Source organism: Rhyacophila brunnea, unplaced genomic scaffold (assembly GCF_057557595.1).
Source record: "Rhyacophila brunnea isolate RB1 unplaced genomic scaffold, BYU_Rbru_1.0 scaffold_10, whole genome shotgun sequence".
NCBI classification, from domain to species: Eukaryota; Metazoa; Arthropoda; class Insecta; order Trichoptera; family Rhyacophilidae; genus Rhyacophila; species Rhyacophila brunnea.
This window is the reverse complement of record NW_028232752.1, coordinates 2,279,638-2,299,110: the sequence shown is the minus strand read 5'-3', so window position 1 is coordinate 2,299,110 and position 19,473 is coordinate 2,279,638. Positions and strand designations below refer to the sequence as shown.

The following is a 19,473-nucleotide window of genomic DNA, read 5'->3' as shown; positions in this document are numbered from 1 at the left end:
TAGTTCTGCATATGGTACAGACAAGATGTTGATTCAAATTAATTAGTGCGGAAGTGGGACTCGAAGAGTATCTGATGCATATTGTCACATACCACGCCTTTTACGCCACGCAAATTCTGCCCGTTTAGCATTCAGCAATACTAAAGCTGATACTATCAGTATAAAACGTATTTCTTCCATAATTAATCATTTCACGTTGGGTACCTGAATCGATTTTATTATCAAATATTAGTTGACTATTATTTTATGGTTGATAATGATTAAGTAGGTACTACAATTCATAAAATATAAAATACCTATCATATTACAAAATGTATATATTATCTATTAAAATTGCAATCCATTTGTGACAAGGTTACGCGAGACAGTTAATTCTTTCGCAAAATTAGCGTACATACGAGGTAAACGAATTATATACTTAGATCATGTGACTAATTGTATTTTGAAACAAGGTTTTGTGGAAATTTATCCAAATCTATTATAATATTTTGAAAAAATCTCTCTATTGCCAGTAAGTACATTATTAAAAAAAAAAAACAATATTCAGACATCCACTACAGCGCTGGTGGTTGTTTATGGAAACACAGTGATAGAAAATAAATATTTTGTAGGTAGGTACCTAAGTATACCATAGTGTAATCTTAAAGTATCAGAAAAATGTGATTTGTATTAAATTAAAATAATATAGCTAGAGTTCATCCATCAAATGAGTGTATGTCATTTTTCATATTAATAATAAAAATGTAAGGAATACGATAAAATTGTATTCTATTCATTACATTTTCAAAATAATGATACACAGAGAGAGACTGATTTATTTGTTCATTTGGTAGATGTATACAGTATAGAAAATGGTTCAATGTTGCCTTGCAGGATGCAGTTGAGTGTTTTTGCTGATATAATAATATTAGGTACTTGTCAATTAGACCGGTGCCAATCAAAGTAAGCCGCTTTGGAAACCATTAAAAAAACCTAAAACCAACACAACCTACTGAGGAATAATTGCTTATTCTAAAGTTATGTTGGAGTTTAGTTTGTTATTAAAATTGGCTTAATTCGCAGTAAGTTGTGGTTAAGTGTGGCTGTCATGTGACGTAGAGCATATACAGCATCAGGTAATCTTTTTTGTGGTTGTTTGTGGTCCATGTGAGCCGGATCAAACCGGTTTGCATCGAGTGGTCTCGGTCTAATTGACAAGTGCCGAATATTACGTCTCTGTTTAAAAATAAATAGTAGTTGTTGATTTCTTGTAAAATTATCGGTCAGGTGATATTGCGTGATTTCTGAATATGAAATTGATGTGTGCTCACATTGTATTGTTGTATTTCGTGAATTATTAGCGTAAAATGAAATATCTTTATAAATGGCCGCGGTGCGATAAATTTTTACAACTACTTGGTGTGATATTCATCTAAACAGATACAGCAAAACAGTATTATAATATATTATGTTGCACTATCGACAAAAAAATTAAATTCAGTTGGAATAAACAGGTCGTTGGCCATTTGACATTTCATCTATTAAATGTATATTTACAACACGTAATACTATTTACCATAAATATGGTCAAATTATACAAAAGGAAGAAGAAAGTATTCAAAGATGTTAGTTTTATAGAGTAAATGAAAATAAATATATTTTTTAACGGATACAGGATTATAGATTCGATAACATATTTCAACAGGGAAATAACTCAAAAAACCTTGTTCTAAGATAATGGCGTTTGAATTTTTTGCAGAAATTCTTATTTTAATTTTAAAGCCTTGTTTTTGAGGAAAATGTGTGTTTTTTTATATTTAGTTTAGTGGAATTCAGCAATACGCAATGAAATTTTACAATTTCATAAAGAATTAATCCAAAAATTCCAGTATATAACTGTAGAAAATTTTTTGGCTCTTTTTTTTGCTGAATTGTAAAAAAAAGACAGCAAATAGCATTATTAACTCCAAAACCTTGAAATTTTAAGTTGTTTCCTTATTGAATGGGGTATCGATATGTTATATAAAATAAAATAGATAAAAGAAAAAACAAAAGCAGTGAAGTTTCTACAAATAGTAGGTATATAATATTATAGGTTAACATGATAGTAAAAATATAATAAATAGAACAATAACATAAAATAGAAAGAAACCTGAAGATAAAAAATAAAATATTAATAGTTATAAATGGATTATTTAATTAATAAACAACATCACTGATATTATTTAGAAATATTTATGTTAGCGCAAGAAAGATTAGAGAAGAGAAAAATAAAATAACAGAAGAAAGAAAAGTATATGTTAGCTGCGATCGAGGTTGATAATACAATATATTATTATGTTATTAGTAAAGAATCATCAGAAATACATTATTTAAAATATATCTGAAGCAAATACAATCTTGTTGATTGCAGAATATGCACAAAATTTATTATGTTGTGATTATGTCATAATAATATGTATTACAGAATCAGCTCAATGCCTGTTGGGTTTGATCTGATAAAATAAACTTGACAGTTTACTTGTCAAATGCAATGATTTCAGTTGGTATTAAAACCAATAAAATAGGTACATTTTTAATAAACAATAATCAACGAAAAACAAAATTATCATATTAATGTGAATATATTAATGAAACACAAACTTTTTCAACTGTAAATAAACTACAATGTAAATGAAATATCATTAATAAATGGCGGCCGATAGATTGTTTATTCCAGCTGATTCCTAATAACGCTGTGTGCATATTATGAACGTCAAAGCTGTGAAGACATTTAATGGATCAGACAAGCTGTTATCTTCCTAATTCTCCAGTCAACATTGAGCAAAACAACAATTTTCTGATGAACATGGCATGGCTGAAACATTTGCAGTAATATAAAATCTTCTATCGGTTGAAAGTCGCAAGATATAATTCACTATTTGTCTTATGAGAGAAAAAAAACTTTCAGGATTCTTAATATATTCAAATTACACAAGAGGCCACTGACTGTCTGGCATGAATGAGATGTGCCATTTTGAATCTTTTAATTGAGTTGTAAGCAACTTGACAGTTAAGTTAGGTTAGGTTACATTCAGACTATTGTAGCTGTCTGACTTTATTCATTATTTTACGATACAATAATAATTAAAAACAAAATTAATAGATATGCTGTTAAAAACAATTGGCAACCTATTACTTATTCAAATATAATCTCTATTAGTTTAATGTTTAAATAGAGATTAGTATATATGTTACGCCGATTGTGCGAAATTGAATATTACATGAAATGGGCAAAATTTTGCCTAAATCATGAAAAATGCAAGCCCGTTACCTTATTCATGAATTAGACAAAATATCTGGAGAGTGCGTGAATTCGGCAGTAATTTTTCTGTCTAGTTCATGTCTTGGACAAATTAGATAGTAGCGCTACGGTGGTATTTTTTGCAACTAAACTAAATGTATCAAAATGCTCGTGCATTGGTCAAAATGTACATATATTATCTATGGTCAAAATAGATGATTGCGCTCTGGTGGTATTTTTTGCAACTAATCAAACTAAACAAATGTCATTGATTATAATATAAATATATACCAATCAATATGTAACTGCAATGACTTTCATATCTATTTACTATGCGCAAAGAAATCTAGAACTATAATATGATAACGGAAGAATTTTATTGAAAAGTATTTTCGTGATTTGATTCGTGCTTGGTCGATTGAATGTTTGTGATAGTTTGTTGACACTTGATAGCTAACCTCAAAATGGATATTCAGTTGAATAATTTAATTCAGAATTACAAAACCTAACCTAACCTAACCTAACCTAATAATAATAATATTATATTATGTCCAATTATAACTAATAAAACCATCCGTATTAAATTTACTTTTTCTGCTGTCATGTTGACAGTTTAAGAATTCCATACCGTGGCGAATTCATGTACTCAGCAGAAAAATTACCTAATCCATGAATAAGGCAACAGGCTTGACTATTACATGAATTAGCCAAAATTTTGCCCATTTCATGTAATAGTCAATTTCGCACATTCGGCGTAACATATACATCAAGCTAGGTAACTAAAAGTTTTCATTTTGTTAATTTATAATAACTAATATAAATGCTATAAACCGTAGCGTCTGAATTGTAGCATGTAATGCCTATTTAAGGTTGATGCACAATAATTGGTTCGTGCCATCGAGCCTGCTAGTATAATTAGAATATTTTATACCCCGATTCATTTAATGCGTATTTAAGATTCAATTCTATTTTACTGCAAATATTTATTGTCGATTGTCATTATTGTGTATGTTGGCCTGATTGTTTCTCTACCATTTTTGATGAAAGTTAATCTACTTTTTTGAATAACATTATTATGCAGTTTGATGGTAGAGAAATCGATACTGACCAATTTTATTCCGATATATAGACAATGTTATTAATTATTTCTTTTGATATACGTATTATGAATATGCTTAACTGGAGACAGTTGACAATCTGATTAAATTAAATTTACACAAATCTAATTTTATTTATAAATTTAAATACATTTATGTATATTATGTATACTAATTACAATTATAGGTACATAATGAACATGTTGTCAGATGTCTTTATTGGAAAGATGATAAAGAAAAATTGATGTTTATTGAATTAAAACATTAGTATTAATGCCGGATAGAATTTCTTCCTTGCTTGTTCAAAAATTAGAATGATAGGTAGAGTTATAAACAAAGTATTTTATTTAGCGATTGTTTGTATTTGTTGGTAATAATCTATTTAAATTCTAATGGATTCAAGCTCTGTACTATTCCATTTAAGTCATTTTTTGCGACCCGGGTTTCGCCTTTCGGCATCTTCAGGCGTCGTGTACACTCACCAAAGGCAAATACACACTGACAACGAACACCCTTAACTCTAACTTATATAAAAAATAATGTTTTAAAAGTAGGTACCTTGTAAGAGTATTATTAAAGACTAATATCTCATTAGTTAACTCGATTAATTATTTTTTCTTAGAATTGACGATTTACACCTCTTGAGTGTAGTATTTTTATTGTTAAAGAATTTTGACCTATTATTAGGTTTGACGATTTATTATAATAATATGCTGTCCAGTGTATTGTTATTAATAAGAGAGGGTTTTTACTAATTAGGTTTTTTACTTCAGTTATTCATAATTTGTTTATTGTATTTTTTGTTGTAATTTCTGACTAAATAGGTAGGTAATGGAGTTTTTACCTACTTTATTGTATTGATTTACTATATAAGTTAGAGTTAAGGGTGTTCGTTGTCAGTGTGTATTTGCCTTTGGTGAGTGTACACGACGCCTGAAGATGCCGAAAGGCGAAACCCGGGTCGCAAAAAACGACTTAAATGGAATAGTACAGAGCTTGAATCCATTAGAATTTAAATTCAAATTCCATCAAGTACCTTCGGTCGAAAGTATTAATATAATAATCTATTTGTTCATAATATTATAAAAATGAAGATTAGTAAAAGGTAATATATTTTAAATAGTTCTTTTACAAATACAAACAATACTAAACTGATAATATACTTTGACAATTAAGTATCTCTGTATTGTTAATTGCTATTATTTTTAAGGAGAAGGTGACCACTGACTGACCTCTAAGAATTGTGAAACTGATGTGTCAACGACCATCAAAGGTCGCTGAATGAGATGAACGACACCGTTTCGTACGGGAATATTGGCCTTAACAATATCGGCGAGGACCACTCCCGGAGAATGTTTCGAGTCGCCGAGAATCGTGTTGGACTTGACGTAAGCTGAAATCATATGGACACATGATTGAGTAACAAATAAACGTTATGTCATGACCTTAGAACAACAAGGTATCATCTGTCATTTTGGTTGATTTTAACTTTTTGGTAACAAAATAATTATGGCAAAATAATAACTCCTTAAAACTGTGTTACAAGATATTAAAAATTCTTTATGGTGTATGATATATCAGGGCAACAAAGTTCTATATCAGCGCATCTATTCTATACACAAGACTGCTATAGGCCGCTTTCGGCAGCTATCAAATGTAGTTTTTCATTTTTTTAATCAAAGTATTAGCACTTATTGTAACAAATACAATTAGTTAGCTGTCTAAACAGTCAAAACTGTCTATTTCGCTCTAAAATTTATCACATCCAAGAGAGGTGTTGTTAAAACATAGCACTTATTGTAACAATTACAACTAACTTATTTTAATTGTTACAATAAGTGCTAATACTTCGATACAAAGAATGAAAAACTTCCCTCGATAGCAGTCTTGTGTATAGAATAGATGCGCAGGTGCATTAGTAATTTATTTTTGGAACAACATGGTTACATTTGAAGTTTGAAAGCAATGTATTGATAAGAAGGCTTGATAAATAATTAAGATGGAAATCAAAACCAGTTATCTCCATAGTAAAATATTCCTAAAAATATAATATAACTATTTACTAAAGTAAATATAATCAAAAGAAAAAGTAATTTATTAAATATTTACAATTCACTTTCGTTTTGAATACATAACTACCAGATTTGGTTAGTACTGTCCTTTTACAAATGGAGGGTAAATAATTATATTATTGATTTAATTGTCCATAATATCGTCTCCGTTCTGGCAGAACACACTAACTGGAGAATACTAGTTTTGAGTAATTTGACTTTGAAGCTTTTAAAATGTTTGAACTGGTCTATCATGTGAGTTGATTAAGTAATCGTAAAAAGGATGACTTTAAAATAAAGACTGTTTATTTATTAAGAAGGTTTCCAGACGGTAAAGTTTGAAATAAGGAACATTTTGGTATAACTAACTCAATATGTCATTCTTTCGAATTAGTGTCCTGCCAGAACAGTGACGATATAATGTGCAGTGGCTAAGGGTAAATGTAGAAAAAGTGCTAGCAAAGTCATAATTATTTTAAGTTGAATTTTGTTTGATTTTTGGTATTTTAAAATATGGATTTTTATTTGCACAGCCGCGGATCTATCCCCGAACTACAGCTTCATAGGCATTCATTTTACCATCTCAGCCCCCGTGAGGGGTCGTCCATAAAAGACGTCACTCGATTTTGGCTATATTTTAACCCCCCCCTCATCGTCACATTACGTCATATAACCTTTTATTTCCCTGTCTATATTATGTCACATTTTTGACACTCCTCCTTAAGCGTTGAGAAAGAGAAAAAATGATTTATTTAAAATATTTATCAATAAATTCCCTTAAATTTTTTGTTGACTTTGTGACATTACATTTTTTCTGACACACTCTCCCCCTTCGTTACAAATCATCAACATTATATCAGTCCTCCCCCCCTAGAGCGTGACGTAATAATATGTGGATTGCCCTGAGTGCGTGAGATAGACCCAACTAGCAAAAAGATAAAATGTTCAAAGCTCGTCCATCACATAAAATTAACATCCAGGTTTCCGAGGCGTAGGTAAATACAGACTTTACAATTGGGTCGTAAAGCACGATTTAAGGTTGGGTGTAGTAGGCTTTCGTTCGCTGACTTGATTGTATTATTATTTATTTACAATGTTGGCAGTATGTATTTTAATAAGGATAATTCATTGCATTTATAATGAAAGAGGTAAAGAAAAACAATTAACATTAATTATTATTGATTCACCAGTATAAGTTGGCGGCTGAGTGAGGGCGCCACATGCTAACATTTGACATATCATTCAATACTTTTATATTGGAATGAGATTAGTTCTAAATTCGAACACATGACGATTTATGATGGTATATCTATAGAACACATGTGAAAATGGAAAATGGTGTGCTTGTGTTCTTTGTAAAACAGACGAAGTTATAATAGTAATTGACGATTATAATATAACCCACTTTGTGTTTCCTGTCCGTCCTGGGTGGTGGTAAAAGAAATGGTGACTTTCAGGTTGTCGGTGAATGCGAGGGTTTGGAAGGGATAATCTCCGTCAGTTGGCTTCGTGAACAGCACCATGTTCGGGATGACGTGTCCGTCGATGACTTTGGCGTCGATCATTTCAGGTCGAGGTTGTGGCTGCACAAATAGAAGTGTTAAATTTACAAAGAATATTACGGTGTTAGTTAATGCTACTAAGAAACAGATGGCAGTGGTTAAATAGTTGATACTACTAAAAAACAGATGGCACTGTTTTGATAGTTAACACTTTTAAAAATAGATGGCAGTGTTTTGCGAGTTGACAAAATAGTATGTATTAGGCATGGGTGAATCGATGTTTTTTTAAAATAAATATAAAAAATATTAAAACGATGAATTTGTCAAAAATCTAAATGGTCAAAAATTGATAACTTAATAAACTAAATGTTGATAATAAATATGACATTAATATATTATAATGTAATAATAAGATATGCCCCTGCAACGAATTCACATTTTTTTACAATAAATTGAAGTTTATCTTTGACATAAAAAAAAATATTTTTTTTTTTAATGTTTTCAGATACATATTTATTAATTAATACATTTGAAATTGTAAATTATCAAAAAATGTCTCAAATTGCAAGCTTCGTATTTTTACGCTAGGTGCCTCTGCTGTCATGACTCCCCCCTTAATTAAAAACCACATTAAGTATAATAATATAAATTACAATTGACACAGGTGGTATTTTGACTTATTCATCTGTATTCATCAATTATGTGTTCAACTCTTTGTGAAGAGTGTTACATACCTTGAAACCTTCATCAACGGGTATGAAAAAAGTATGGCGCCCTTCATTCGTGTAGATGTTTTGTTTCTTGATTTGTATAACTTTCTGGCGGAAAGATCTGTAAATAATAATATTTTGCTACACATTTTCTATAATAATAACGCTATAAAAATATATGTAAATAAGTACCCTGCATAGTCAATAGGTCAGCGTTTCTCAAACACTGAGTCACAGAAATAATATACAAATTGCTCAGGGAAAAATTATACTGAAATATGGTCATGGTTTAAAAAAATTATGCATAGTGTTAAATTCATTTAAGCCTCCGCCAACAACTCTATACGTCTATTTTGGACAACAAATGTCAATTGATGGTGGTATGTATGACAAGTTTGCTAAAAGAACAAACTGACATGGAGTGGATTTGGGTGCCTGAATGGTATCTTCAAAAGTGACCTCCCGTTGTGTTTTAAAAGTAGTCGTAAAGTGTTCAACCAATGTGTACTACCAACGCTCACGTATGTGTGTGATACATGGACTCTTAATTTAGGAGAAATCCAAAAATTACGAGTAGCGCAACGTGGCATGTAAAGGTGCATGTAAGGCATATCGCGTAAAGATCACAAAATAAACTAATGGATAAGGAAGCAGACAAGAGTATACGATGTGATAGAGGTCGCTAAACAGATGAAATGGCAATGGACTGGGCATGTCGCTCGGTGAGTTGACAACCCACTGGACAAATGCCGTCATACAGTATCCATGGTGCACTAAACAACCACAGGGGCATCTTAAAACCCGCTAGATAGATAAACTCATTAAGTTCGAAGGGTGTACGCAGCAGCGAAGAACTGCGGACAGAGAAGAATCAAGGGAGCTACGGGAGGCCTTCATCCACCAGTGGATCGACTCCGGCTGATGATGATTATGTTATTAAATGTGTAGTTACTTCCCTACTTTATAAATCACCATTACTGTAGAACTGGTGGGCGGTTAGAAAATTTGGTACAGTTCGGTTATGAGGAATACAGCGGAAAACACATTTTGAAAATACCCGATATACTGGATTATTTGTTAATTTAGGTTAGTTTAGGTTAGGTTAGGTTGGGTTAGGTTTGGTTAGGTTAATCTAACAAATAATCCGGTATATTGGGTATTTTCAAAATGTGTTTTCCGCTGCATTCCTCATAACCGAACTGCACCGAAAATTTTACTACAGAAATACAAAAGTGGGCGGTAGGTATAAAAAGGTTGACTACCTGTGGTGTAGTAGGTACGTACCTGACACGGTGGGTGCCAATGTCGAAATCTTCGGAGCGGGATAGGAACTGATAAGCGTCAGGGTTGTAGAGGGGATCCGCTGAAGTGCCTGACGGTGAAATCGGAACCAGCACATCATCAATCACGTGGAGAACCTGCAAGAACAAATAATATCATCTGTTAAAGAGTGTGTGCATCAGTGGCGAAAAATTTCCTGTTGGGTGTAGTAAACAATGTAAACGACTTGTAAGCGTTGCAATAGAGTTGCAATCGCTAGTTTTTCGTGTTGTAATTTGAGCATTTAGTGGCGGGGAATGAATGAATTTGGACTATGGCAAATTATTAGAATAACCAAGTAGGGGTCGACTATATTGAAGCCTTGGAACTGAATTGCGAATAACGTTGGTAGTGATAATTATTAGGCGCGTACTGACTGAGCGATTAGCCTCGGGCATTTGCTGCGCGAGGCAGCTCGCAAAAAAATTAACGTCACGCGAGGCAGCCGCGTGCAGCACCTTTGAGCATTGATAAACCGAGAACGATTGGAACGGGTCGTGGCAATGCTTGGGCGAGGCGCCGCGTGCGTCTGCCTCGGGCGAGTCGTGTACTGATTGAGCATTTTGCCTCGCGAGGCTTTTACGTAAGTATAATTATTATTTATGGCAAAGCTGCCTCGCGACTACGCGAGGCTGCTCGCTCAGTCAGTACGCACCTAATGATTATCTTCCAATGCAATGCGGTAACCTATTTGCAATAAAATATGAAAAATTTTGATTATATATTTCATTCAAATTATTACTATTTATTTCAATATGCAACATTCTTTATTTTCGACGCATTGAACGCATATGACGCATTCGAAATATGAGCAATAATTATTAGTACCTATTACTATCGATATTTACAATTTCGTTTCACAGCCTGACTATAAAAATATAGTAGGTCATTTGATTCCCCTAGTTATTTAAAAAAAATGGTTTTGTCGACTAAAAAGGTTAGGAATCACTATATACTATAAACATTGAAAAACATACATCAAAAATGGATGGCTTAACTAATATAACACTGTGTATTCTCACCTGTTTCTTGTTCATCGAATTGGTGGACATGTGGTTGGAGCGGGAGGCCAGGACCCGGGCGTTGTTGATGTAGATATCATCGTGGTGCTTATCTTGTTTCCTTGTGATCCACAGCGGTGGACTTCCATCTAAGTCCGAGTTCACTGAGTGCATTAACTGGTCCAGAGTTACCGCCTGGTTTACTGCAAATGAAAGAAAACACAATTTACTTTAGGATTATGTTCCTCTCACATGTGAAAGTTGAGTAGGCCATGTCTCAAGGATGTAAAGTAGTGAAAATGACAATGACATTATTAATGGACAACGCACTCAATACAGTAGCTAGCAATTAAATTCACGCACAGCGACATTCGCACATGTATAGGTAGACGTCACGGAATTTCCATTATGCGATATCACGCATCGGGAATTTATAGCAATATCACCTTTATTGTAATGGCGTTAGAATAGTGTTTCTAGTGTCAATGTTAATTTGAGCGAACCCGTTCGAACCGAACCGTTCGGCAGACCCGACTAAAAGCATCGGGAATTTATAGCAATATCACCTTTATTGTAATGGCGTTAGAGCAGATTATGCCATTCGGCAGACCCGACAAAAAAGTGAGTGTCATTTTTATTCCCAGATGATTCGTCCATATTAATGTCATTGGAAAATGAGGACTTGGAGACTAAACACAGGGTTGGATTTATAATTGAAGGGGCACTGAGTTAATACGCATTTGGGGCCCCGAAAGTCCAACTTATTAAAACGGATTTTTATTGAAATCACAATTCATCAAAATCTATTATTTTTAACATTTCAGGCTCTGTTAATAATAAAATAAGTTAGCTTAGTTCAGGGTTAGCGAACCTTTTTACGTACGCGTGTCAAAATTTCCCAAATATTATTTTTCGACTGTCTGACGTGCCGAGCAGTTTTTCATGGGGGAAAAAATAGTTTTTAAGAATCCTCTTATGACGATGCTCTAGATATAACTCAAAGAACAAAGCACACATATAGATTGATTATTTTTTTCAATTACCCAATCAATTTCGGTCCACCAATTTTGAAATTGTCTGCCAGAATTACTACTATTAGCTCTACCAAGTATTTGTTTTTTTTTATTTGGTACAGCCATTTTTGTGGGTAGAAATGATGAAATGATTGTTACTGTATTACCTACTTTGGTTCTTTCAAATTGACACCATAATTACCAGTGGCGAAGGGTGACTTTTGGAAAGAGGTAGGCTGTGGAGATCTGATAAAAAGAGCACACTCGTCAGGTATACTCGATAGTACGATATTTACTACTAATGAATAGGTACACACTAATAAATGACAACGACACACTAATTCAATGAAACTTCAAAAACTCATTGACGACATAAAAATGAGCGATGTGTTTTAATTACGTATTGAAAAAATTAAATGAATCGGCAACCTACACATGGGTATAAATCAAACTTCATTCAAACTCAGTTTATTTCTAATGTAGTTATTTTTTATTTTAAAGTATTTTTTTTGTTATATTTTATTTTCCATAAAAATTCATAAAAAATCAATCCCGAAATCCCGGGATTATGTTTATCAATCCCGGGATTCATAGGTATCGAAAATAGCTCGGGATCCCGGGATTGGAATCCCTAATTGGGAGCTTCTGCCGCTCAGCAGTCGTACGTCGAGCGCAGTCCAGAGCGGACCTGTATACCTCACAAAAACGTTATTCCCACTTTTGCGTTTATCGAAAAAGTGTGACTGAAGATACAAAAACGTTATTCAGATAATTTCAATTATATTAACATATTTATTTGTCTATTAACTTTAGGTGGAATAGCTTACATTATTGCAATTGATCGTTGTTAACAAAATAATTAATGGTTAAAAAAATGGTGCGGGGACAATAGAAACAATCTAAGGTGGGGACGTTAGAAACATATTTCTAATGTTACTATACTTACTATATTAACTATACATGTTACAATTGCTTATCAGAATCAATTTTTACTATTACTTTTTAGTCTCGTTACTATTTCTTACCAACTACCTACTTGCTTTAATATTACTTATTGTGTTGTTACATTTTTTTTCAATGTTTACTTTAATTGACAATAAAATGTAATTAAATAAATCTGTTTTCTTATTATTAGCACTAAAGACGCCATAGAATCTAAGTACTGTTTCAATAATTGTCCCCAGTATGTGTTTCAATTGTCGCAGGCACGGGGGCAATTGAAACTCGTTCCCAATCTTCACTGTTTTTGTAATATCTCTTTGATGCATGGTTGTAGACCATATATAAAAATAAACACAGAAACTAGAATAGACATGACATCAATATCTTACTTAAAATTATTGAAGTTTGAAATATGTAAGGAGAAGAAAATTCTAAAACCCAAAGTGTTTCAATTGTCCCCGGTCTCCCCTACCTAAATAGCGTTAAAAATGGTTTACAATAAATAGCATATTTAGCTTTAGATTTCCAATGCACTTGGATCTTTTTAATTCTCATGCCCTTAATTTACGCTAAACATGATTTACGTATACTTCATCATGGCCATGACTCATTCGTGATCTTCAGTTTTATAGGTTTTCATGAATTACTAGCAAACAGAATCTCTTGAGGAGATGGTAGTCAATTTTGTTTACAGTAATTTTTCTCATGGTAAACAACAGTTTGTTTATTACGTGATGTAGGGAAAATGTCAAATAATAGCAATGATATATTACAATAGATGTAAGAATATCTGTCTATCTTTTATGACATCCAGAACGGAATATATCCCCGTGGGATGCTATAGACAAAAAACAAACCAGTCGGAAAAGTTATAAACAGAGGACGTATGCCATTGTTTCGATACGTATTACACGATACAAATAAAAATAGAAGACAATTAAAAAAGTAGTTTATACTTTTACTTCGTTTTAATAACTTTGGTGCAATATACAGAAACTGTTTCGGAAACATTATGTAGTGATGACGTGATATCAGATACGTAGGGCGTCCATTATATTTTACAACGCTTTTATTAACTCGTATTCTTGTTTGTCCGGTGGTTGTTTGTCCAGTACAAATCTTGCAATCGATTTTTAGCTAACTCCCCGACTAGATAGACATTTTAAACTTTTAGAATATATCAGAACACGATGCCAATGCATTCTTTTAATACTTTTAGACATCTTTAAGCAGAATTGAATTCATTTTCAGTTAATTCTGTTTTGTATGGAAAGTTATTTCGGAAAAATCTGTAAAAAGTAAAAGACTATTATTGGTTGCTAAGGGGGTGGTCCTAGCAACTAAATTATTAATATATACGTGCGTTACTATGGAAATCAAAATGAAATGTCTAAATGACATTTCAGTATTCTATATTTGAGTCGCTTAGAATCATAACTCACATATTCCAAAAATCAAGTTTTGAGATAATCGCTGAAAACCAACAGAGCACTATTTTTTGTAATTAGAAGAACAGTATTGAACTCCCTAGAATATTAATGAGTGAGAGAGTCGAATAACTTTTTTTTTAAAATATATATACCTAATACTCCTAACGTTGCAGACATACAGCATACTATGAGAAATAGAGCTCCCCGATCGGTTAGGAAGGCGTTGGTGACAAAACTCTATTCTTTGAAATATACGACATATTACACCAACAATGAACTTTGTCAACGATTTTCACATGGTTTAAATTGACTTTTAATACTCAACTATTTTTCGGTATATAGATTAATTCATTTAGAATCACTTGGCATATTTAACTAAAAAACGACAAAATTGCAATATGTGAGTTATGATTCTAAGCGACTCATTTGATTGTTTGCTTGTTTTTTATTTTCATCATATCAAGTACAAGTTTGAGCATAATAATTCAACTCTTCTTCCACGGCGCTACATCCCGAGGTGAGATTTGGCCTCCTCCACAACCGCTCTCAACTCACTCCGGTCTCTCGCCACACTTCTCCAGTTACCGGGTCTTCCTATATGAAGCCAGTCCACTTTTACTGCGTCAGCCCATCTCTTTCTTGGACGGCCTCTGGGTCTCTTCCGTTGGGGTAGCCACTTCGTCATGATCCTTGGCGCTCTAACTTCAGACATTTTCTCTACATGTCCCGTCCATCGTAGTCTTTGGAACTTACAGTATCTTATGATTGTTTGCTGTTTAATCAGCTCTTCCAACTCGTTGTTCATTTTTATTCTGTAGTTCCTATTTTCCAACGTGGGTCCAAACGGAGTATTTTGCGTTTTTTATAATAATTCAACAGAAAATTTATCTACCTCAATATAACTGAAAATAAGTGCGTATTGTGATGCATGTTTTGAGGTGATGTGTGCACAGTTGCAGCTCAGTACGATTTTGACATTAAAAGTAACGACATGACGAAACGGATCCTCGTGTGGGCCTACTAACAAATTCCTCGAATTGTAATACCATTCAGTACGAAATTAATTGGAAAAACATACTGGCGTGAATCCAGCAGGTTCTAAGTACGTTATAAAAATTAAATAATGGAGTAAACCACGACGTCGGGTAGTAATTAAGGAATTAATCGATACCTACCTTAATTTAAAATATTAAAATCGATAGCCAACATTATAACGCAATTCGATAAGCATTTCATGTCAACAACTAGATACTAGTTAAAATTATCGTAATTAACTAAGATGCCCGTAGTTTAATTGGACGAGCATACTGTCGCGAATCCAGCAGATACAGGTTTAAGGGGGGACATACTCGGCGTAGGTCAAAATTGAGTTTTTATTGTATTTTCAAACCATGATCCTGGACACTCCTTAAACGTTGTAGATAATCTATTTATATAATTTTGAAGCCTTATTATCCTTTATATTTATTTTAAACATTTGATGACTGCATAAAGTATTTTTGTTACATAAAGTAGTATTCTTTTAAACCTCTCGCTCTAATGTTTTAGAATATAGTCATATTTCGGTACATGAATGTGCAGTGGTGTTAAGATTTTTTACATTTATTAATTTTTAAACGCATTTATAAAACCATTAGTATAATTTATGACGAGATAATTTGAGTAAAATATTCACGATAAAAAATTATATTGATAATCTCTGTGATCCCAAATTTGACAAGAATTAGGCATTTTATTATTCAAAAAATCGGCAAGATTAACACACTTGAAGATAATTCTATAGATACTCATTATAAGCTATGTCTTTGACCATTCAAGTTTGATAAACATCCTACGAATATTGATTGCTTTATAATAATTATTGACCTAAGAATAAGGTAGTGTTTTTTTGAAATACGCCATTTCTTTTGGCATTCCCCAGTGGTTAAGCTACAACATACGGTCGTAGCCATAAATTGACAAACTATAATTAAAGTAGGAAGTAAAATTATGTTAACGCGCGTGTTAAAAGTCTCATCGGGTGTAGTATTTTTTTTTTCTACAAAATGATTTTTTCTGATGTGTATATGCGTCAGATGTTATCAAATTATAGAATGTTACATTTAGAAATCTTGTGTCTTATTCGTGGAATAAAAATAATAGTTTATTTGTGGATAAACAAACAGTGAAAAAAAAATCATGTAAATTTGATTTTAAATTTAACAAAACGTCGAATTAATTTGTACCGAGCCCTCGTCAGTGTGCTATATCAAGGGTGGCGCAACTTCCGGTAGTGTGCGCAGGTAATGTGATTTGTACGTCCGCCCTGAGCGAATTAATAATGTTTTCCTCCGCATCGGAAATATTGCCAATATCCGGACAGAATGACGCACTTCGCATTGCCGGAGGGTTGCAGCACGACCTAGGGCGAGGCACATATTGCCGCGTTTAATTGGAATGAAGGGACAACAACTTATACGTGTAGAACATTGTAGTTGACGTGATACATAATTTTGCGAAAATACTTTCATTTATCATGTATAAAACATGTTAAGAAATAAGCCGAAACCTAAGGCCATCCGCTTACGAGAATACTCAAAAAAGACGCGACTGAAACTAAAATTCCAGCTGGTATCTAGCTAATGTATTTCAATGGTGGCTCGCTGACGGCAAGACTGTAATCTCTCAGTTTCAAAACGATCGCGACTGAAACTGAAGAAACGCGCATGCTAGTCTCCCAGTCACTCATAAAACAGTGGTACCAACTACCAATATCAGTAGATTCGATGAAAAAATCATATTTTATTGCCAAAATTGGTAGCACTGAACTGGACTAAACAAGCAATAACAAGTCAAAAGTCAAAGATGGGCGAACCGATTTTTAATTTAAAATATGTGGCAGATGTTGAGAAATACTCCTGCCTATATAATTATAGGCTGCCAGAATATTCCCGTAAAGATATTACAGAAAAAACTTAGAATGAAGTAGGAAAGACAATTGGTTTGACAGTTTGAGGTTATGAGATTATTATTGTAAGCGAGTTTCGTCATTGGCCAGTTTATGAGTTTCATCAGCAACCAGTTTGTTTTGTTTAGTTTCTCCATGAGCCAAGCGCCTAAGTGAGTATTCAATGAATTTTCATAGAGATGGTTCCATAAAGCGGTGCATATTGTACAAAGGTGATTTGAATCTGCATCCTACGTCAGCTGATAGAAAAATGCAGGGAATTTAATAATTATACAATTATTATGTTTCATTGGTTATCAAACCGGTTGACTGTGTGTGATGGAAAAATATGTGAGTGGTCCTAGAGATGTGAGTTCCAGCCTAAGGTGGTTTAACTTCTTCAGTTTCCGAAACATTCGTAATTTGTTTGTTGTTTTAGAATGATTTTGTTGTTGCGTTACTTACTGATGTGGTACAGAACCAGATTGTCATCAATCGGGCCAGGATGTCTCTGGAAGGCCTGGTTGGTCGGCGCGAAGAGGGTTATCTGTCTGAGCTGCAGGGTGCTGTTGGCGATGCGATTGCGTTCCAGAAGGGCGTAGAACTGAAATCAGAGAGAAAAATTGTTATTATTATGTCGTTTGCACTATGAAAATATTATGGACCTACGTGCATTCAAAAAAATACAAACAGTTAATAAAATTGAGCATTATTATTGATCATATGGACGTTATTACTTATTTGTAAGTTATTTTAGGGGTCTTCTAAACTTTTTCTATTAGGATTAAGTTGGCCCCTCATGAAGGGAGCGACTACTATGATCGATGGAAAAAATAGTAGATACCTAACCAAGTAGTTTGGTATGATACTATCACGTAAGTTAGTGTGGTACTATTTGGTTTGGTGGAATTATAAAATAATATTATGTACGACATACGGGATATTCATCTAATTATATATCTAAATAATTATTATAGTTCGGTGTATTTGGCTGCCATCTTATATTATAATAATAAAATTGTTGTTGATTGTCCTTCCACAGGTTATACATTATTTGCATTTAAATGCTTATGGTATTGAAGATACATAATTTTGAAAACATTTCTGAGAAAATATATTATAACCAATAGAAAAAATCTTTTTGAAAAAAGTAAGACAACCCCGCAGCAATCGAACCTGCATCCCACGCACATTGACCACAATGCCAAAGGAGTCATACTTAATTACGTCAAATTTTAACGAGTTAAAGTCAAGTTAAAATTTGACGGAATTAAGTATGACTTCTTTAGCATTGTGGTCAATGTGCGTGGACGCGATACCCGAGAGATGCAGGTTCGATTCCTGCAGGGTGTCTTTCGGAATGTTTATAGAACATACATAATTTTGAAAAACACTTTCTGTGAAAATATCCTATTATAACCAATAGAAAAATGATTTTTGTGTTTTCAAAATTATGTATGTTCAATAATTAGAATATTACAGTCTTAAATCTTGTGAATTATTCGTTGAATAAAAAATTAGTTAATTAAAGCTTATGGTATTGTTATGTTGCTATGGTACGGCACGTGGAGAAGAAGGCATGCACATAGCGACTCTCGTATGTAATGCGTAAAACACTGGGTTCTCAGTTCGTGTGTTCCGGGTTCGATTTCCGGAAAGATAACAATACATCTATGCGACTTTCTCAAGTAGGTATGGGTGTTTTTGTGATTGTATAATATTACTACACTGCTATTTCAATAGTATTTCACTACTGTCAAGGGGCTACGCAAGTTTCTGGGGTTATCTAGGAAACATCTACACGATATCTGAACGGTAACGTGTCTGTTTATAATGTCGTGGCTACAAGGTATAAATCTTGAGTATGAAAAATTCACGTGTTGTTTGTTAATGTGTATTTGGAACCAGAGTATGGAACTGATAGGTTCAGTAAATGGCTAACATATATGTCTCGTAGAATAAAAAATCTGTTAATACAAACCTCCACTCTGCGGAGGCCTGATCTTATTAGGATCGGATATGGTCAAAAAAGATTTTTTTAACACTAGTCCATGAGTGATTTTTTACAACGTTTTTATTAGCTCGTATTCTTATTTGTCCGGTGGTTGTTTATCCAGTACAAATCTTGCAATCGATTTTAAATTACTTCCCGACTAGCTAGACATTTTAAACTCTTAGAATATATCAGAACGCGATGCCAATACATTTTTTTTAATACT

At 33.2% G+C, this 19,473-nt stretch overlaps 1 protein-coding gene across 1 annotated transcript in view; it reads right to left on the bottom strand.

The window, feature by feature from the left end:
* Fas1 (fasciclin 1 Fas1 domain-containing) overlaps positions 1-18,436 on the bottom strand; it is a 45,121-nt gene extending 26,685 nt beyond the window's left edge. Inside the window, exons 1-7 of the mRNA XM_085955141.1 lie at positions 18,431-18,436; positions 17,720-17,858; positions 10,965-11,146; positions 9,907-10,040; positions 8,647-8,743; positions 7,816-7,993; positions 5,592-5,752 (exon numbers count right to left, since the gene is read on the bottom strand). Of these exons, the coding sequence (XP_085811267.1) occupies positions 5,592-5,752; positions 7,816-7,993; positions 8,647-8,743; positions 9,907-10,040; positions 10,965-11,146; positions 17,720-17,858; positions 18,431-18,436 (897 nt within the window). The remainder of the gene's footprint in view (positions 1-5,591; positions 5,753-7,815; positions 7,994-8,646; positions 8,744-9,906; positions 10,041-10,964; positions 11,147-17,719; positions 17,859-18,430) is intronic.
* Between the last annotated feature and the right edge of the window lie 1,037 nt (positions 18,437-19,473).